General features: G+C 37.5%; 1 protein-coding gene across 2 annotated transcripts in view; it reads left to right on the plus strand.

Annotated features, from left to right (window-relative positions):
- Positions 1-872: 872 nt before the first annotated feature.
- Positions 873-22,354, plus strand: part of IL6ST (interleukin 6 cytokine family signal transducer) — a 52,990-nt gene continuing 31,508 nt past the window's right edge. Inside the window, exons 1-4 of one of the 2 annotated variants that reach the window (XM_078067312.1) lie at positions 873-1,093; positions 7,100-7,186; positions 14,774-14,861; positions 19,941-20,020. In XM_078067312.1, the coding sequence (XP_077923438.1) occupies positions 19,957-20,020 (64 nt within the window). In that variant the 5' untranslated portion in view covers positions 873-1,093; positions 7,100-7,186; positions 14,774-14,861; positions 19,941-19,956. The remainder of the gene's footprint in view (positions 1,094-7,099; positions 7,187-14,773; positions 14,862-19,940; positions 20,021-22,354) is intronic. The other variant, XM_036065681.2, reaches the window with a different exon arrangement.

Genomic DNA, 22,354 nt, shown 5'->3' on the forward strand with positions numbered 1-22,354 from the left:
CACCCGCCATTCTTCCAAAGACACACACACACACACCCCGCCCCCCGCCATTCTCCCAAAGCCCTGGCTTCTTAGAAGTGTCTCATCGTGCTTTTGGGGGGAATAAAGAAATCACAGCCTGAAGGTCCATGAAATCCACAGCCTGAAGGTCCATTTCCAGGCGGGGGAGGAATATAATGGAATTAGTTTTTGCTAGGTATTTAAATCACAGACTGGGAGTACAAACCGCAAAGAACTAGCTTCTTGGCGTGTCACACCAGCTCCGGGTTCACTGATCAATCACAGCCAAACTCATTTAGCAACTTAAAAATACATATCGTGGCAAGGTTCATTTATGTAAGACTTGGACCGAGGCCGCCGCCACCACGATCTGCGGTAATCTCGTGTGGAGTCACGACCATCTAGTCCTTCACTTTCCCTGAGAAACTCCCACGCCTCCCCTGTCCCCAAGGGAGCCCGGCGGTCCCTCGCGGCTCTGAGTCCCTCGGGGAAGGACGCGAAGGAAGGCCGCGGGACCGCAACGAGAAGGGAGAGCGGCAGGCGTACAAAGCACCCGGGCTGCAATTCACGACTCTGTTACTCCACGAAAAAATGGAACATTCCGCTCCTTCCGCCCGCAGAGGGGAGGTGGGGGGAACCCTTCGATCTGGTCTAGGAAAAGCGACGCTGGCGCAGCCGCCGGAATCCCGGACGCCAGGATCCGCGTTACGGGAATCGTAGCTGCCTGGAGTCCCGCCCCCTCGCCGTCGGGCTACCGCCCGGCCAATACCCTGGCGCGCCGGGTCTCTCTGGAGCCAATCAGCATAGACTCCCTAAGTCCGGAGGCGGGGCGCGGCGAGGGCGCTGCGGGGCGGGGTCGGGGGGCGCAACGCCCCACCGTGGGAGGAGGGCCGCGTGCCGCGTCTGCGGGAAGGAACACTGAGCGAGCCGGAGCAGAAGCGGGGAGCCGACAGGCCCGCGGAGCGGCGCGGGGAACGCCCGGGCGCAGCTGAGCCGGAGGCCGCGGCTGCGCGGCCGACGGGCCCGGCCCGGCCTGGCGCGGAGGGAGTCGTGCGCTCTACAGACGCGGATGAGAGAGGCGCCGCGGCTTGAGGTGAGGAGGTGCCGTGGCCGAGTGAAGGGCCGTGTAGCGGGAGGGTGAGGGCTAGGTCGGGGAGTTCGGGCCTGGAGACCTGGCACTCGAGGGGGCCACCCTTCCCCGGGAGAGAGGCGCCCTAATACCGTGTCCGTCCCAAACTTGTTAGTTCCAGCCTGGAAATCCCCACATTCCTCCTTCCTTTCCGTGTTCACACACCTCTGAATTTGATTTCTACAACTTTGTCGCCTATATTTCTCAAACGTAAGCGCAGACCTTATCTCCAGCACACACACACACATCCACCCACACACCCTTCTTAGGCCCACGCCCCCAAATCCCCACTTTTTGCCCTTTTCCATCTCCCCTTAATTTCTACTAGCCCCGCACTTGACTCTTCATTTTCTACCCGGAGATTAGTATCTCTTCACCAAAGCCATCTTTTCATCCTGAAGTTGTAATGTTTCACAGGGTTGAAAGTTCACCTTAATTAAAACATTTTAAACTAACGTCTTTTTTCTTCTTTTTACCTCTGACGTGTACCCGTCCTAACGAATCCCACATAACACTGTATCTGAGAAGCACCGAATCCATCTTTAAAAGTTCACCCCTCCCCCAAGCTTAAAGGTTATTCCAAGCGGCGAGGTTCTGTTTTTCAGTAGATGAACAGCATTTTATTCATAACTCCAACTGAAAAAAAATCACAGGTTAGAACTAAGACTTGCCACTTTTGTTTTTTGGGTTTTTCCTCCCTTAAGAAGAACAGCCATTTCGGTTTAATTTGTGTAGTATTGGCATTTTCAACAGTTACACTGCTTTAAAAATAATTAGTGATTAGAATGCCAGGATGACTCTTATAAAAGATTGAAGCCTTTGGTTAAGTCAGTGCTGTAAACAAACCCTTTAGACTGTGTGACTGCCAGCTTCAAGTTGGAACAACTCTTAATTTGAAATTCCTGACTCAGATCATCATATGAGCTAGCTGTTCGCCATTATCTTAATTTCTTAAATTCACGATAATTCCCATTTGGAAGTATTTTTGAACTGTAAATGGAATTCTACGTTTATAGGACCAACTTGATATTAAGTTAAATCATGTTTTCCAGCTATTTGTTTTGGGAGATTATTTTGAACACTTGTTTTTAATCACGTGGAAGAAAAAATTACAGGATGGAGAAAGTGTGAGAAAAGGAGAATAAGTTTTGTAGTGGAATTTTTCCCTCAAGTCTGTATAATTGACATTGCTATACATGTTTAATTTTCTCATAGGTAATTTAGAATATTATAAATACTGCTGCCAGCTAAGTTAATATATTTTCTTAGTAATGAAAACCGTGCACAGTGTTCTCATTTTTATTTATGAGTTGCAGTGTTTTCAGTTTATTTAAAAATTTTCCCAAGGGAATTTGCACTGCAGTTAAATGTTAGGGTGAATGTCGATTATTATATACCTATGAAGTAAAGTGTTGTGATATCCTTTATAGAGAAGGAAACTGAGGGTTAGGGTCGCTTTGTCACCTAGATCTGTGTAATTCCAAATCCTGTACTCTCAGTTGGTCATTTTTTCATGCTGACACATTTCTCCTAAAGGATCCACTACTACAGTTTGGTTTGGGAACTTGCCTACTCCCCATAACTGATCTGCAAGGAAGGTTTTTCCCCCCACAGAAGCGAGAGCTTCTCATTTTAACAGGAGTCCAGACTCCCTGGCCCTAATACATTAGCAGCCTGGCTCCCAGAGAAGCGTGGAATGTTCTCAACAGCCTTCTCCATTTCTTTGATTGCAAAGGTCGCATGATCAGAGTTGAAGTTTCTACTCTTATTATTTTACACAACAAATACTAAACACTTACTGCTGGCTATAGGAATTCACAAAGATGCATGAGGTTTTCTTAGGACCTTTATAGAGTTTACAGAAATTGGGCTGACAGGGCCCCTGGGTGGCTCAGTCGTTAAGCGTCTGCCTTCGGCTCAGGTCAGGGTCCTGGGATCGAGTCCCACATCGGGCTCCCTGCTCGGCAGGAAGCCTGCTTCTCCCTCTCCCACTCCCCCTGCTTGTGTTCCTGCTCTCGCTATGTCTCTCTCTGTCAAATAAATAAATAAAATCTTTAAAAAAAAAAAAAAAGAAATATGGGCTGACAGATGTATGAAAAATTGCAAGGATGCAAGGCAGTTTCAATTAAATGTAGAATGATAGGGAAACTGCTATATTTAAATTAGGGAGTGATTATTTAACGGTTGGAATGATCAAAGGATTGAGCAGAGGTCAGACTTGAAACCTTTATGAGATTTGGATAAAGAGAAAAATGAAGGAAACCCATTCCAAATAAAGATCTATGTAGAAAGAGTCAGAAATAACCAAGGTATATTAATTATAATAGGCGATACATATGTAATACTTATTTTGTGCCAGTCACTGTTCTGAGCACTTTGTCTGTATTCTTTTAATCCTCATAACCTTAGGAGGTAAATGTTACTATCTTCCTTTTACAAAGAAGGAAACCAAAGCAAAGAGAGGTTTAATTTGTCCAGTGCCACACAGTTAATAAGGGGTAGATCTAGAATTCATACATAGATAGCTTGGCTTCAGAATCTGAGCTCTTAACTCTGACGCATATATTCCCTCTTCATATAGTATACTTGACTGGCAGTGACTAGAATAATATGTCCATTCGAGGAGGTCTTTTAAAACCCACTCTTGATTGTCCTCTATGTGCCTCAAAGTATCTTAGATTCTGAGGATATCAAGACATAGAAACAAATAATTACAGTACAGTGTTATCAGTCCTATTACAGAACTGTACACAAGTGCATTGGGAGCAAAGATGTTTGTGGGAACAGGGAAATTTCACAGGAGAGATGATGTTTCATCGAAGTTATACATGGTGCAAAGCAGAGTCTGGGAAAAGACACTGTAGCGTCAGGGGATAGCATATGTAGAAGCACAAACTCTGAAATAACAAAGTGTGTTAGAGAAAGTCTAGTAGTTTACTGTGGCTTGAGCTTAGTCTGTAGGAGTGAGCTTAGTCAGTAGAAGTGAGCTTAGTCTATAGGAGTAGGGAATGATAAAAAGTAGACCAAGATGTGAGTGGCATGATGAGGTCAAGGAAAATGAAGAACTTAAATATTTGCTTTGCATATGGGAAACTACATAAATAATTTCAGCAGATTGTTTGCTATTCTCTTTAGATGTACAGTGGTGGGGTAGCTTGAGGGAACAGTCTGAGTAGAGGGGGTTTTTAGAGTAGACTTTATTATTTATTTGTTTGTTTATTTTAAGTAATCTCTACACCCAACGTGGGGCTTGAACTCAACAACCCCAAGATCAAGAGCCACTTGCTCTACCAGCTGAGCCAGTCGGCCCCCTCTGGAATAGATTTTAAATACTGGAGAAGATAGGTTACACAGGCACATGAAGCCAAATTTTTAGGTTCTTAAATAGCTAAAATATTTGGCATTATTATTGACCCTTTAAAAAGCTTCTGAAGATAAGAGTGACGAGTTTAAAGTAGTGTTTTAGATAGATTCATCTACCTATAACGTCAGAATGATTTGGAGGATGGAAAGAGACTGGAAGCAGGAAGGCAGATAAATAGTAAGGTGATCGGTGCCTAAATTATGTTAGTCATGGTAGAGGGTAGAAAAGAAGAGACAAATGGGAGAGACATCATGAAAGAAGATTAGATAAGCTATAATTTAATGGATAGGTAAGAGGCAACAATTGACCCCATTGACTTAGGCAGTTCAAGAAGGGTGATCTTAGATGGGGGAAAAAGATACGATTTTTCTTAGAAGTCGGTGCATTTGTATCTATATGTGTGCACCAGCATGTGTGTATTTGTGTATTGTTTTTAGACCTTTCTATTTGAGTCAGAGGCGGAATATCCAAGACAATGATACATAACTGGAATCAAAGATCCCAGCCAGAATTCTTGAAATTATTTTGTTTCAGATAGTGATACTTCAAGTCCTATGTCTTCATATGTTGGTATTTTTAAAAAAATAGTAGATTCCAAATACTTGGGTACTTTCATAGCCAGGAGGTAAACCCTAGCAGAGAATTCAGTGAAGGAGACATAAAGAAGCTAAATGAAAGAATTCAACCACATGATACCATTATGTAGAAATCAGGAGATAAGACAAAAAAAAAAAAAAAAAAAAAGAAATCAGGAGATAAGAGAAATTCAAGAAACAACCGGTCAACAATGTTCAGAAACACTCCTTGTTACAATGTCTACAGTCTCTTTTTCATTCTGTGTCTGTCTAGTATATCTTAATGAGACTTAATGAGGAATTAGTTACCTAATGGATCATGACTAAGAGAGCTATATGTGTTGAAATGTGGCTGTAGCATAGGTTATTATTTTAAAGCTTTATGTTTACATATTCAGAGCAGGAGCTTTATTCCTTTCAGCGCAGTAAATCTGTTGCACTGTTAAAATTTGGATGTTCTGCCTCCAAATTTTCATTTTCTCTTTACTCAGACTCATCCGTTTCATCCTGTGCTCTGAGGTAGATTGGTTTCATCATTACTTCTGAAGAGTGCCTTTCATATTGGTTATCTACACAATCTGTTTTTGTTTGGATGTTCTGTTGTGTATATACCCTCACCTCCATTCCCTAACACAAAGTAAACTCATCAGAGCTGGGTTTCAGGTAGCACAGCTCTGGTTTGTACACTGGCATGTGCTGGAATTTTGCCATTGATAATCTTCATTTGACATTTAGAGTCAAAGATGACATAGCTCATGTGTATGCATGCTATTTTCTCTGTTTAGGAAAATCTTTACTTGTATTTCATTTCTGGGCCTTCCTGGACCCTTTGTGAATTGGGTTATTCTCTATGCTTCTGTAGCATTCTGTGCATATTCTATCTCTCTAAATTTTAAACTTCTGAAGAGCAAGACCTGTTTATTTGGCTTCAACTATATGTGTTATGTTTTATTTCTTAAGCTGTAGTGAGAACGTAAATCGTCATCAAAATACTCTTTAAACCTTTTCGTATGTCTAAAACAGTCAGTGATAATGTGTAGGGGGACTTGCCTGACTCTAAGGTCGTAAACATAACTCTGTATTTTCTTCCCATACTTGAAATCTAAAGATCCTTAATCTGGAGTGTATGTATGTGTAATGAAGTAGAACTCTTCATCTTTTTGCTTGTGGAGCCAGTTGTCCCAGTACTATTTATTAAATGGTCCTTTATTTCCCCAGTGATACGAGGTGCTTTTTTTTTTTTATCAGATGATTAAATTCTTAAATATATATGGGTCTGTTTCTGGATTTTTTGTTTTATACCACTGATCAAATTATTCACATGCAGTGCCCTGTCTTTATTATAATGTTGCGGTGTGCCTTAATAGATGATAGGGCAAGTATTTTTTTATTCTTCCTTTTGAAAATGGGCTTTTGGTTATTATCTAATGTCTTATATGACATTTTAAATTGGTTTGTAAAGTTCTATAATAAACTACTTTGTAATTTAGATTAAAATTGTGTTACATGAAGATAGTAATTTGTGAAGAACCAATGTCTGTACTATGTATATTTTGTTTTCCATTCCATGGTATTTAAGTCTTAACTGATGAGCTGTTTAGTAAGGGTTTATAGTTTTCTGTATAAAGTTATTACATAGTTCTGATTAGATATTTTCTTAGTTATTACAGTTTTTGATGCTGTTGTGAATAGGATTTTTTCTTTTACATTTTAATTGGTTATTGCTGGTATATAGGAGAGCTACGTTTTTTGATGATCTTTTGTTTGACTATTATGTTAAATGCTCAGTAGTTGTGGTAGTTTGTCATTTGATTCTCATTCTTTTTCTTTTTTTTTTTTTTTCTCATTCTTTTTCTTAATAGATAATCTACAAGCTTTTCTTTTTCCATTTTTATATCAGCATTTGTTCTATTTTTGGTTAAGCCATCTAGAACAGTGTTGAATAAGTGATGACTCCAAGCATCTTGTTTGAATTTTGACTTTGATAGAAATGCTTCTAATTTTTATTTTTGAATATGATGTTTGCTCTAGGTTTCTGATAACGGATTGTGGCAGCAACAGCAAGAGCTGCACTGATAACAACAGATTACCGTTTATTGAGTACATACTATGAGCCAGGTAAATTATAAGTGCTTTATGTTTATTGACTATTTAATGTTCACAAAAGTCCTAGGTGGTATGTGGGTAGGTGGTGGTGTTATCTTCATTTTACAGATAAGGAAAATGAAAGTGAGGGATATCAAATAACTTGGCTAAGATGTTTTACAAAAAATAAAGAGTTGGGATTTGAACAAAGGCAGTCTGATTCCAGAATCTATCCTCTTCTTTGTTACACTTCATCAAGATAAGGATGGTCTCTTTCAGTCTTTGTTTTTTTTGACACTTTGTTGTTATTTTTAAATTTTAAGTGAACAGCTGTTGAATATTATCAGATGATTTTCAAACATCTATTGGAATGATTGTATAGTTTTCTTAATACAGTGGGTAATATTTTATCTTTTTGCTTAATGGACCATACTTATACTTTTAGGCTTTTTTTAAGATTTTTTAAATTAATTTATTCGAGGGAGAGAGAGAGCATGAGCAGGATGGGGGGAGGGGTAGAGGGTGAGGGAGAAGCAGACTCCCCGCTGAGCAAGGAGCCTGACTTGGGGCGCCATCCCAGGACCCTGGGATTATAACCTGAGCCCAAGGCAGATGCATAACTGACTGACCCACCCAGGTGCCCCTGTTTTTAGGCTTAATACTTGTTAGTATTTATGGGGTTTTTTGTTTTCATGTATGTTGCTAAAATTAATTTGCAAATGCTTTAATTAGGATTTGTCACACCAATATGCGTAATAGTTTGACAATAGTTTTATCATGTAATCCTTGCTTGATTTGGTATCCAAATGACTAGGCAACTTGCACTTAGGGCCAAAATGGGATGAGGAGGATAAGATTTACCCTTCTGCCTGAAACAACCATAAAACCAAAAAACATGAAACAGTGATAATCAAGACACTTGACACTGGATAATGAAAGGCAGTGGTCTTGATAGATGGGAAACAAATAAGATGGACCCTATGATTACACTAGCCTACTACCTTGAGAAAGTTTCCAGGCCATGGCACAGGTCGAGGGAATCCAGGGTAAGCTCTGTGGATTCTCTTTGACCTGTGGAAATGGCTGGGAATACCAAAGGAGCTAGAGTTCACAAAGCAGAATACTAGAGGACTCTTGAAAGCTTCAGAGGTCCTATTCAGCTATTCATCTGAGTGCTGACCAGTGCATGCATGTAAAGAAATTACTACAGACCAGGGAAGGAACCTCCTGGAGGTGGTAAAGATAACAGCACTTGGTGCTTCCATTGGGTCAGGAAAGGTTCCTGTCCTCACCAGCCAGGTTGGAAACCATTTGACTCATGGGATATTGGATAGAGACAAAGAAGGATCCTGCCTCAGTAGTAGGAAATAAATCACCCTAGAATAAGCACTGCTCCAATCCCACCCAGTATATTTTAAGTTTTTGTTTAAATTCCTGGGATTTGAACATGATATTAATTTCAGGTTTACAATATAGTGATTCAGCACTTCCATACTACACCCAGTGCTCGTCACAAGTGCACTCCTTAATCCCCATCACCTATTTCACCCATCCCCCCACACATCTCTCCTCTGGTAACCATTAGTTTGTTTTCTATAGTTAACAGTCTGGGGGGCGCCAGGGTGGCTCAGTCAGTTAAGCATCTGCCTTCGGCTCAGGTCATGATCTCCGGGTCCCAGGATCAAGCCCTCCATCAGGCTCCCTGCTCAGCAAGGGGTCTGCTCCCTCTCCCTCTGCCTCCCTCTCAAATAAATAGATCTTTTTTTTAAAGTTTGTTTCTTTGCCTTTCTTTTTTTCCCCTTTGTTTTGTTTCTTAAATTCCATATATGAGTGAAATCATGTGGTATTTGTCTTCTCCGACTTATTTCACTTAGCATAATATTCTCCAGTTCCATCCACGTCATTGAAAATGGCAAGATTTCATTCTTTTTGATGGCTGAGTAATATTCCATTGTGTGTGTGTGTATACATATATACATATGTGTATGTACACACACAGACATCTCCTTCATCCATTCATCAGTCAGTGGACACTTGGGCTATTTCCATGATTTGGCTGTTAAAGATAATGCTACTGTAAACATCGGGGTGCATGTATCCCTTTATATTAATATTTTTGTATTCTTCAGGTAAATACCTAGTTACCAGTGTATCTTAAAAGCAAGACATGAAAGGACCATACTTTTCCAAGTAACTTAACTGTGTCCTGGAACAAAGTTCAAGAATATAGAAATACAGGAGCGTTTGGGTGGCCCAATTGATCTTTAAAAAGAAAAGATTATAGAAATATAAAAAAATTCAATACAGATCCAATAGCAAATAAGGTGAAATTCAGTGTGCAACATCCAATCAGAAATTATCAGGCATGTAAGAGGCTTGAAAGTACAATGTATAATGAGAAGAATTAATTAAAACTAACCCAGAGCTGACATAGATGTTAGAATTACCAGAGAAGGGTGCCTGGGTGGCTCAGTTGGTTGGGCGACTGCCTTCGGCTCAGGTCATGATCCTGGAGTCCCAGGATCGAGTCCCACATCGGGCTCCCTGCTCAGCAGGGAGTCTGCTTCTCCCTCTGACCCTCCCCCCTCTCATGTGCTCTCTCTCTCTCTCTCATTCTCTCTCTCAAATAAATAAATAAAATCTTAAAAAAAAAAAAAAGAATTACCAGAGAAATTAAAAGTTATTATAACTGCGTCCTATATGTTCAAAAAGTTAGGTAGAATTATAGAATATGTGAAAAAGACCCAGTTAAACCTCTAGAGATGATAAATATGATGTGTGAAATGAAAAATACACAAGTTAGGATTCATGGTAGATTAGACATTGCAGACAAAAAGATCAGTAAACCTAAAGACACAGCAGTAGAAATTATCATAAAACATAGAAAAAAAGGAAAAAGTGGATTGAGCAGTGAGCTGGGGGACTACTTCAAGCATCCTAATAATACATGTTATTAGAATCCTCAAGGGTGGGAGCAGGAGGGTCACAGATAAATATATTCAAAGAAATAATGGCCACAATTTTTCTAGATTTGATGAGAACTATTTAAACCAGCAGCTCCTAGAAGTTCAACAAACTCTTAAGCACCAGAAACATGACGAAAACTTTACCAAGGTGCATTACAGTCAGATTGCTCAAAATTAGTGATAAACTAGTTGTAAAAAAACTTATATGCATCCAGAGGAGAAAAGAGACTTTTCATACAAAAGAAGAAAGATAAGGATGATAGTAGATTTCTCATTAGAAACAGTGCATGCAAGAACTTAATAGCTACATTTTTAAAGTACTGAAAGAAAAATTGAGAATCTATACCCAGTGAAAATATCTATGAAAAATAATAATGAAATATTTTTAGGTATATAGAAACTTAAAGAATCCATCACCAGCAGACCCACATTACAAATAATAATAAAATAATATCCTTCAGACAGAAGGAAAATATTAGATGAAAATGTAGACCTTAGACAAAGGGTGAGAAGCTCTAGAAATGGTAGTAGACGTGGATGTATACACAAGATATTTGTATTATTGAAATCTCTTTTAAAATAATTATTTAAACAAAAACAATGACAGTATGGTTTACAACATATATAAAGTACATCTGAAGTTTATAAAATATGTAAAAGTAAGTTGTATGCCAAAAATAGCGTAAAGATCCAGAGGGGAGAAATGGATGTATACTCTAGTATACTTTACTGTGCGTGAGGTGCCTGTAGACTGATAAGTTTAAGATGTATACTATAAATCTTAGAGTAATCACTAAGATAACAAAACAAAGAATTAATAGCTTATAAGCCAAAAAGAAAGACAAAATGGAAATCATAAAAAATAGTCACTTAACACAAATGACAGAAATAGAAGAAGAGGGAGAACAGAGATCAAATAGGTAGAAAACAAATATAAAGATGATAGCTTTAGGGCGCCTGGGTGGCTCAGTTGGTTAAGCGACTGCCTTCGGCTCAGGTTGTGATCCTGGAGTCTCAGGATCGAGTCCCACATCGGGCTCCCTGCTCAGCATGGAGTCTGCTTCTCCCTCTGACCCTCCTCCCTCTCATGCTCTCTGTCTCTCATTCTCTCGCAAATAAATAAAATCTTAAAAAAAAAAAAATTTAAAGATGATAGCTTTAAACCTAACTATATCAATAATGATATTAAATATAAGTGGCCTGAAAGCAGAGGTTGTCAGATTAGGTACAACTGTACGCTACCTACCAAAACAAAACATAAAAAACAAAGCTCTTTAAATATGAAGAAAGAAATAGGTAAAATATAAAGAACGGGGAAAGATATACCATGATAACTCTAATGGAAGAGAAGATTAGATGTCTATAATGATGTCAAAGTAGATTTCAGAGCCAAGAATATGACCATTGGTAAAGAAAGTCATTGCACAATGATAACAAGAGTCGCTTCCTCAAGACCTTACATTTATGTGCCTAATAATGTAGCTTCAAAATAGGGCAAAATCTGAAAGAACTGAAAGAAGAAATAAATAAAGCTACAGTTATATTTGGGGATATCAAACCCCCTTTTCAATAATTGATAGAGGAAATAAACAGAAAATGACTAAAGATATAGAAGATTTGAATAACACTATCAACCAGATTGGTCTGATTGACATTTATATAACACTCCATCCAGCAGTAGCCATGATAACTACACACAGAACATTGATTTCAGTACTTAAAAGCAAATAGATCAATGGAACAGAACAGAGCAGAAATTGGGTAATTAGAACTCACAGGTAAACTCCAGGGTGCCTCCTATTTTTGGAAAGTATTGTTAGAACACAGCGACACCCATTTGTTTATATATTATCTGCGGCTGCTTTTGTGCTACAACAGCAGATGGTGTAGTTCCAACAGAAGCATTGTGGTCTACAAAGCCTAAAACATTTATTCTCTGGCCCTTTACATAAAAAGTTTGCCCGACCATGGAATAGAGAGTATTTAAATAGACCCACACATGTATGGATAACTGATTTTTGATGAAAGTGTAAAGGCAATTCACTTGAGAAAGGGTAGTTTTTCTACAAATAGTTCAGAAACAATTCGCTACCCATATGTAACAAAATGAACTTGAATACCTGATTTACACCATATATAAAAATTACCTCAAAATAGTTGATAGACCTAATAAAACCTAAAACTATAAAACTTTTAGCTAGAAAATATAGAAGACCTTTGAGACTTTGGGTTAGGCAAGGATTTCTTAGATACAATACCAGAAGTACTAGTTAATAAATTGGACTCGATTAAAATGAAAATTTCTGCTCTTTAAAAAGCACAGTAAAAGGGCGCCTGGGTGGCTCAGTTGGTTAAGCGACTGCCTTCGGCTCAGGTCATGATCCTGGAGTTCCAGGATCGAGTCCCGCATCGGGCTCCCTGCTCAGCAGGGAGTCTGCTTCTCCCTCTGACCCTCCCCCCTCTCATGTGCTCTCTCTCTCTCTCATTCTCTCTCTCAAATAAATAAATAAAATCTAAAAAAAAATAAATAAAAAAAAATAAAGTCATAAATTTCGTTTAAAAAAAAAAGCACGGTAAAAGAATGGGAAGATAAGCCACAGATTGGGAGAAAATACTTAAAAAAGCATTTTCTAATAAAGACCTTGTATCTAGAATTTTATTTTTTAAAACTTTCTAAACATAATATTGAGAAAACAACACACCCAGTCTAAAAACGAGCAAAATATTTGAACAGACACATCACCAAAGAAGAATATGAATATATACCTACCATAGATATGACCTAGCTAGTCTACTAGGTATTTTCCCAAGAGAAATGAAAGCTTATGCCCATACAAAGACTTGGGACTAGTTATATTACAGTATATTTATTCCACTAATATATTATGCACCTGCTTACAGCAAGAAAGTCAGTTTATCTATCCAGCAAAGATACTGAGGTGCTTACTATGCTGGGTGTGATTCTTGATGGTTGGAAGATAGGAGGGAACAAAACAGACAAAATTTCTTGCCTAATTTGCTAACATTCTATTTTAGGTGCACAGATAATGTATTAGTTTCCCAGGGCTGCTGTAACAAAGTGCCACAAACTGGGTGATTTAAAATAACAGGAGTTTATTCTCTTAAGGTTCTGGAGGCCAGAAGTCCTTCTGAAACTCTGGATAGAATCATTCCTTGCCTTTTCATAGCTCCTGGTGGTAGCCCTTAGTTAGTCCTTGGCATTTCTTAGCTTATAGCTACATCACTCCAGTACCTGCTTGTGTTGTCACACAGCATTGTGCCTGTTTGTTTCTGTTTCATAACAACAACCAGTCATACTGTATTAAGGCCCCACTCTGCTCCTTTATGACATCCTAACTAATTACCTCAGCCACAGCCCTATTTCCAAACAGGGTCACATTATGAGATGCTGAGGGTTAGGACATCAGCATATCTTTAGGGAGGAAAACCCAATTCAACCCATGACAGCCAATAAAATAAGTAAACTATTTTAGAGCAGGGGTTGGCAAACTATGGTCTGCAGACCATGCTATTTTAATAAATACTTTAATAAATAGTTTTATTAGAATTCAGCCATGCCCATTTGTTTACGTACTGTCTGTAACAAAGTCGACTAGTTGCAACAGAGACCTTAACAGCCACAAAACTTAAAATATTTATTATCTGGCCCTTTACAGGAAATGTTTGCCAAGTCATTTTAGAAAGTGGTAAGTGCCATTGAGAAAAAATAGGAAAGGGGGATAAGCAATACTGGGTGGTCAGGGAAGACCTATATGAGAAGGTGAATTTGAACAAATGCTATAAGTAGAATTAATTTTTATGTATTGACTTAGAAATATATCCAAATGTAGTAAGTGGAAAAAGCAAGTTATAGCACATTTTTGTGATCCCATTTTTGTAAAAGTATATATTTATACAATATAATGTTGTAATATATAAATAGAAAATTTTGCAAAAGTATCCACCAAATTGTTCACATTAGTTACCGTGGTGGGATTATAGGGGACTTCTACATGATATATTTTCAACTTCTCTTCATTTGAAAACTTAATTATTTCTTTTGCATTTTAATATATCATTGTAAATTTAATTTCTTTCTTATATATTATTAAATTATATCAAAGGCTTAATATGTGTGAAACAGTAATGGAGGATTCAACTCCTTGCCTGAGTTTGAAGTTATCATTTACATTTCAAAGAGGAACTACCATTACTTGCACTAGAATTTAACCTAGTACTGAAATTTAAACTGAATTTTTATGTCTGTGTGCATAAAATAGTATGGCAGTTGAAGAGTCAGTAGCCTTAACTGCTAGGGAAAGGTAAAAGGTATGATTCTCTTAAAGATTTGCTTTAACTGCTTTTGTCAGAGTCAACAAAATGTCCCTTTCATGTTTCTGTGATACTACATGAACATCAGGGAAGTTTGAAGTAGGCATGGAGGGGCTGATAATGTTTCCAAGTATTTTTTCAAAACAACAGTGGGATGTTTAAATATTGTTATACAAGTGTTTATGGGATTGTTTTATACTGAGGGTCAGAAGGTATCTAAAACGGGATACTTTCAGGAAGGCTTACAGCAGGCAAGGATTTAAGAAGAATGCATATTATTATCCAAGCCAGTTTTCTGAACAAGGCTCTCCTCTCTTTATAGTGAGACCTAATGAAAAGAGCATGACTTTTGGAGGCAGAAGACTTAGTTTCAAGTCCCTGTTTCTTCACTTCCTAATTTTGTGATTTGGGTAAGTAACTTAACCTGGCAGAATTTTTCTTTTGTGAAGTTCCAGTAATTAATCCTTGCCATTCGAAACCCATTGGATGTACAACACCATGAGTGGACACTAAGGTAAACTACAGACTTAGAGTGGTTAAAGTGTGTCAATGTAGGTTCATCCTTGGTAAAATGTACCATTCCGGTGAGTGATACTGATAATAGGAGAGGCTGTGCATGTGTGGGGGCAGAGGGTATGTGGGAATTCTCTGTATCTTCCTCTCAATTTCATTTTAAGCCTGAAGCTGTTCTAAAAATATAAACTCTTAAAATAATAAAATAATGATTCCTGCCCTACCAGCCTCCTTCTCTAGGATATTAGGAGAATCAGGTGAAGTAATTTACATAAAAGCACTTGTGTAATGTAAAATAGTATACAAAGTGTTACTATGAATTAATAATTAGTAATAATAGAATAGAGCAGAGTTGGATAATTTTTAAAATAATAGTTAATATAATGTAGGTATGACTGACTCTTTGCAAATTTATTCAAACTAACACTGTAATGTGTATACATGATACCATATTGAAATTTTCCTCATCCTGATCCCTACCCAGTTTATTTATTCAACAAACATTACTTTGCCTTCTTTTTGGCAATTGTAGTTCATCTACTAGTAGTTCTACAATTATAGGAGTAATGTTACCATAGTAACTAAGTTTATATTGACGTTCTTCCTCCCATGGAGTCTATATCTAAATATATTACTCATGCTTTTTCATTTTGTCCTTGCATCAAAGTAAAAAGAAAGACTCAAAAATCATAATCTATAAGTAGCAAAAAGAATTTATAAGGGGCAAAACTATTAAATATTTATCAGTTATAACTCCAGTGCATTTTCTCCCACTAAAGAAAGTTCATGGGAATGAAAATGAATAAGAATGATCAACTACAGGGATAGTCTTGATTTGTTTTAATTTTTTAAAATCATTTGTAAACTTTATTACTTTAACAATAGTGAATTAGTTGTGATGCATCTTACAGCACCTTTCAGCACATTACCGTGTTGAACCACCATAGTTGAGGAATTGCCACTCTAGAGGGACCACTCAGTGCTTGGAATAAACCTTCCCTGTATCTCTGCTTAGTAGTTATGTTTTGGTTTCGTAGAATGTTCCAAGATAAGATGCAAATTTCAAGGAAAATCATTTGTATGCAATAGGTGGTTATAATATATGCATGGAAAATTCTGCCAGAGATGCGGGAGGATAATGTGTACTGTTGTCAAAATGAAAAGAGAGGAACAGTATGCAGTATACTGTCAATTCTGTCCATTTTAAAACAAGATAAGCCCCAAAATGAAGTTAACTATATTGCATTTAGTATTTTAGATAGTGCTGCTGTGTTTCCATCTCTTAGGTTGGGACTCTGAAAAGATGTTTCTTCATCACATCTCAATGACAATCCTTTAAAAATTAGGAAACGTTACTTTTTTTTTTTTTTAAGATTTTATTTATTTGAGAGAGAGAGCATGCACACAAGCAGGGGGAGGGACATAGGGAGAGCTAGAAGTAGACTCCCCACTGAGCAGGGAGCCTGACTCAGGGCTCAATCCCAGGACCCTGGGATCATGACCTGAGCTGAAGGCAGGTGCTTGATGCTTAACCGATGGAGCCACCGGGGCGTCCCAGGAAACGTTACTTTCTAACTATTAAAATGTGAAACCTTCTTTGCCTGTTTTCCTTTTACATACTGTGTTTCATGGCCCTGCTTAGATAAATCTAATTGCTTTGTGGTAACTATAAATACCTTTATGGGACCTCTTGTGTCAGAGTTTTGTTCTAAGAATATAGTGCATCAATAAAAAGATTGCCAGTTTCCAGGAACTATAGAGAATCCTCTCTACAGTGTGAACAAGGTACTTGGTGTGGGTGGTCAGGGTGGCATGACCACATACTGCTCTCCCAGCATGCTCAGGTATTTTCTTCATTTTGTTTTTGATGAACAGTTGAATGATGTGGATTTTTCTAATATGGGACTATTTAAAGTTAGGAAGTAAATAAAACAGGTGGAGGAAAATGGTTCCTACAACTTCATTCTTTTATCCTGAGCAAATTATAGAGTGACTGTTACATGGGTAGGGAGTACATAAAGTCAAGTTAGTATTGATATTTAATTAAAAAACACTGTATTCCAAATGCAATACTGTGAAGCCCTCATCAAGAAGTTCATAGTTTTATTTGGGAGAGAGAGTTTACACAAATATTTTTTAATTTAAATTTAGTTTTTGACTAAGTACTGAAGTCACATGGTACAACATTGGAAAGGTGCAAAGAATATATGGTAGAGCATCTCCATCCGACCCTGGTATCTCATCCAGTGGCAGCCAGTCTTTGAGTTTTTATCCTTCTAGAGGTGTTTCATGTGTATATAAGGAAATGAGTGTGTGTTTTGTCTTTTTTTGGTTTCTCCCCACAAATAACAAATACACTGTTCTCTACCTTAACAATATTTTATTTTATTTATTTATGTATTTTAGATATCTTTACACATCTCTAGGTAGAGATCTAGAGCTTCCTCATCTTTTTTGTAGCTACATGTATGCTGTATTTGGATGTACCATAATTTAACTAGTCCCCTATTTGTGCATCAGCCTTTTATTATTAAAAACTGCTGTAGTGAATAACCTTATTTGTGTATTGTTTTGCTCATATCTATAGGATAAAATACTAGAAGTAGAATCATTAGATTCAAACGTATATATATTTTAATTTTGATCGATAATGCAAAACTGGGCATACACCTTATCGGGATAGTTCTTTTATTTATAATTGAGCTCTAATTTACAAACAATAAAATTCAGTTTTAAATTCCCACAGTTTGTTGGGAAGGTTATGCCATTTTACACTATAAATGCAGAGTTGAGAATGCCTTTATGTCATAGTCTCAAAATACTGTGTTGATAATTTTTTATTTTTTATATTTTTGCCAAAACTGGAAATGATACGGGGGTCATTTTGTTTTGTTTACTGTTTTTACTAAGTACAACTTACATACAATAAAGTCCACAGATCACAAGTTTATAGCTCAGTAAATTTTTAATCACCATCTAGTTCAAAGTATAGAGCATGTCCAGCATCCCAGAATGCTCACTTCTGCCCTCTTCCCCACCCCCCAAAAAAGATAACCACTATTCTCTATCACCACAGATTACATTTGCCTGATTTTGAACTTCATATACATTTTTGTGTCTCATTTCTTCTCTGTTACATAGGAAATTCAGTCATGTTGTGAGTACCTGTAATTCTTTTTTCATTGCTGTGATTGAGTTACTTGAATTTTTCTGCTCTACTGTGTTTGTGTTTTTGGTTGCTTCTACTTTTCAGTACTTAAATAAAACTTGTATGAACATTCTTGTACATGTCTTTTAGAGGAGTGAAGCACTCATTTCTTTTGACTATATACCTTGCCTGGGTAGATTTTGTTGGTTTTTAATTGAGGTTTAGTTTATAAAGAATAAAATTCATCAATTTTTAGTGTACAATTTGTTAGGAAACAATTCCCCAAACGTCTCTTGAAGGTTTGTTTACAGCCTTGGAAAACAGAGCTAGTGTCTCTCTCCAGAGTAAAAGGCAGGCATGCTTACTGCCATTTTAAAAGATCTGGGTCTCTTAAGCTCCGTCTTCCCTCCTGTAACACGACCCACTGTGCGTACAGGTGTTACCAGCCCCTCTTCACAGTGCTCTGTCGGAATTGGGGCCCAGGCAGCTGGCGCAAAAAAATGCTGATAACTCTGAAAATGCTGCTCCTGGTATGAGTAGTAAGGTCCTTTGTCTCTGACACAGGAGTCTCATGTCTTCTGCCAGTATCCATGGAACTAGCAGGTTAACTTGTTCGCTTGCAAGTAGGGTAAAATCTCAGTGCTTTCATAATTCTTGACACAATTTAGTGAATTTTGACAAATATATAGAGTTTTATCACTACCCCAGTCAGGTCATGGAACATTCCTATGACCCCTGAAAGTTCTTTTGTGCCTCTTTACATTTATTCCCCTTTTCCACTTCAGCCCAGGCCAGCCCCCTGATCTGCTTTCTGTCATCCTGGTTGTGCCATTTGTCAAATACCCTGTAAATGGAATTCAGCAGTACATAGCCTGTTTTGTGTGTCTTCCTTTATTCAGCTAATGCTTTTGAGATTCATTCTCATTCATGCTATTGCATATATCACTAATTCATTCCCTTTTATTGCTGAGTGGTATTCTATTGTATGGATATACCATTGTTTGGGTATTTGTTTATCCGTTCTCCAGTTGATAGACATTTGGGTTGTTTTTAGTTTGGGACTGTTACGAATAAAGCTGCTATGAACATTTGAATATAAGTCTTCATATGGACATGTATTTTTAGTTCTCTTGGATACATTCTTAGGAGTGGAAGTACGGATTATTACTATGTACATTTAACTCGGTAAAGAACTGCCTAATTGTTATCCAAAGTGTCTGTATCATCTTGCATTCCTCTCTGGGGTAGTTTAATTTGCACCTCTCATTATGAGTGAGGTTGAAAGTATCATTTCATATGTTTTAAATAATTTGTATATTCTTTTCTATAAATTGCCTATTCAGCTCACCTTGCTAGTTTTTCTACTAGGTGTTGGAATTTTTTAGTGATTTGTAGACATTCTTCATATAGTAGGGGATATTTTTGGTCATGGTATGAATTACAAACTTTTTTTTCCATTTTGCAAATATCTTTTGAGGTAGCTTTTGGTGGATTTTGCCATGTAGAAATTTGTCTCTCTGAAGTACTGTCTCACACAGCATTTACTAATAGTGTAAGTCTTCACATAATAAAGAAACAGGATTGCTCTTTTAATTAACCTTAAAGTATAAGTTGTGTTCCATCACTATTTGACATAGCCATAACTCCAGTGGGAATAAAGAAAAATATTTTGAAGACTTAAATTTGTTTTCTGCATTCTCATAAAATTTTACCACCTTTTAGAAGACAGCTATCCAGTGGAAACAAAAGCGTTAGGAATTGTGTCTTTACTTGCTATGTGTAATAAGAGAAAAAATAATAAAAATAATACTATATGTGTCTTTTACAGAAATATCTAATGCAAGATGTTGGCATTGCAGACTTGGATAGTGCACGCATTGTTTATTTTCTTCACCACTGAATGTGTAGGTAAGCTTCATGAAAATACCCTACCTCCCAATCTCACAAATCAGGTTTATATATTTTTGTATAATTATATAATTAAGCTTATGCTTCATAATTATGTAATTATGTTAATGTTTTTATTTTTTCTAGGCTCATTATTGAGAGAATAATGCTGTCCTAACCTAAAAATGATTTTGAAATGTAAAAATACTCCTGATAAATTATAGTTTGAGTAGAAACAGTCACCCAGTAATCCTAAATGCTGTTTAGGTATACTAACAATAACTTTAAGGTGGGAGGGGGGAAAAATATGTTGTTGGTTTTTTGGGCATTTTTTTAATACATAGGAGAAAATCTGTTAACTTTTAGCACTTCACTTTTTAATAGCCAAAGGTGTCACTGAACAGTGTGATCGTGATACCAGAATAAAGAGGTCTGGAGCAGTACTGCTCAAACTGGTCCACAGCCTGATGCCTGTCTGAGAATTGGTTGTTATTAATTCACAATGAGAGAAGTACAGAAATTAAGAATATATGTTTAGAAACTCTTAACAGTTTGACATAGCCATGACATCCAAGCATGTGATCACTGGACTTATCTCATTAAACATGGTATAGAGCAAAAGTATAAGTCTGTGAAAGATTGGGGGTAAAAAACCAAACTGATCTTTCACCACAGATTGAGAAGCACTGCTGTAAATCATCCTCTTTCTAAATCTAGGAATGTGACTTCTTTTTGAACACTTCAAGTGACATAAAACTTATTTTGGAAATTGCTGTTGTTTAGAAAATCTTCCCTTATTCTTGAGCCCAAATTTTCCTTCTTGTTACTTTTTCCCATTATCCCTAGTTCTAGAGTAATCCCACTTTCTCTTCCCACTGTTCAACTCTTGGAAAATACTGAAGGACTGCTTTCATGTGTCTCTAAGGCCTCTCTTGCCCAAACTAAACTTACCCAGTTGTCCTAATTATTCTTTATAGGACTTGGCTTCTAACCCTGTACATGCTGATTACCCTCCTGAGTCTTCTCTTGGTTGCCCATAGCACATTTGAAATACTAGACCATCACACCTCTCGCACTTACCAGCTATAGGACTTAGGCCAGTCGCTTGATCTGTTTCTTGATCTATAAGATGGAGATAATAATGATTCCTGTCTCCTAGGGGTACTGTGAGGATTAAATGAGTTACTATACACAAGACATCTGGACAATGCCTGGCCCACAGTAAACATTATAAAAAGGATAGTAATTATAGAATTATTGTTGAGGTTCTAATAAAAATGCACTTAAGAAAGAAATTAATGTACCAGAACTGGACATGGTCTAAGTATAGTCATTTTATTTAACTTACTTTGATCTGAACATCTTTCTTACTCAGTCAGCATAGTTTTTTGCCAGCTAAGATAGACCATAGTTTCTTGTTAAGCTACTGGTCAGTGAAAATTCTTAGGTTTTCACATGAATTACTTTTAATCCACTTCTGCCTTACCCTATATTTATTTAATCTCAGCCTAGAGCGATATTTTCTTCTCTGGCAAATTTCATTATATTAGTTTTGGCCTTTTGGTCTAATCTTTTAAAATAATTTTAATTCTAATACTAACATCCAAAGTGTTGGCAATCCTTCATAGTCTTGTCCTTTGCTAATTTGGTATGTGTTTGTGTGTGTCTGTTTTCTGCCAAAGTATTGAAAAAAATGTTCAAAATAACAGAAGTATGTTATTGCTGCCTCACAATTTACTCTAAAACTTCATGGCTTGAAATGACAGTAAGTATTATTTCTTACGGTTTGTGTGTGTGTCAGGAATAAAGTTGGGCATAGCTGGACTATTTCATCTTTGCACTGTGATGTCTGGGGCGTTACCTGGAATATTCAAAGACTGGGGACTAGAATCATCTGAAGGCACATTCACTTATATGTCTGGTGTTGATGCTGGCTGTGGGCTGAGGGCTTTGCTAGGCTTGTTGGCCAGAACACCACATGTGGGCTCTCCATGTCGCCTTGGCTCCCCTGCAACATGTGACTGGGTTCCAAGGACAAATGTCCCAAGAGAAAAAGAACACTAGTCGAAAGTTGTATTGTTATAACAGTCTAGATAGTCACATAGCACACTCTGTTGGCTGGGGCAGACATAAGCACCACACACATCTGAGGGCAGGAGGGGAATATTGATCCCATTTCTTTGTGGAAGGAGTATCAGTCACATTGTAAGAAAAGCATGTGGGGTAGGATAAATATATAGGTGTGACCATGTTTGGAAAATACAGTCTGCTGCAAGGATTGAAAGCAGGTACTTCAGCATACGCTTAGACCTCTCTCTTGCTGACTTTTTTTTGTAGTATTTTTTTATATGAGTA

This window comes from Halichoerus grypus, chromosome 2, assembly GCF_964656455.1.
Source record: "Halichoerus grypus chromosome 2, mHalGry1.hap1.1, whole genome shotgun sequence".
NCBI classification, from domain to species: domain Eukaryota; kingdom Metazoa; phylum Chordata; class Mammalia; order Carnivora; family Phocidae; genus Halichoerus; species Halichoerus grypus.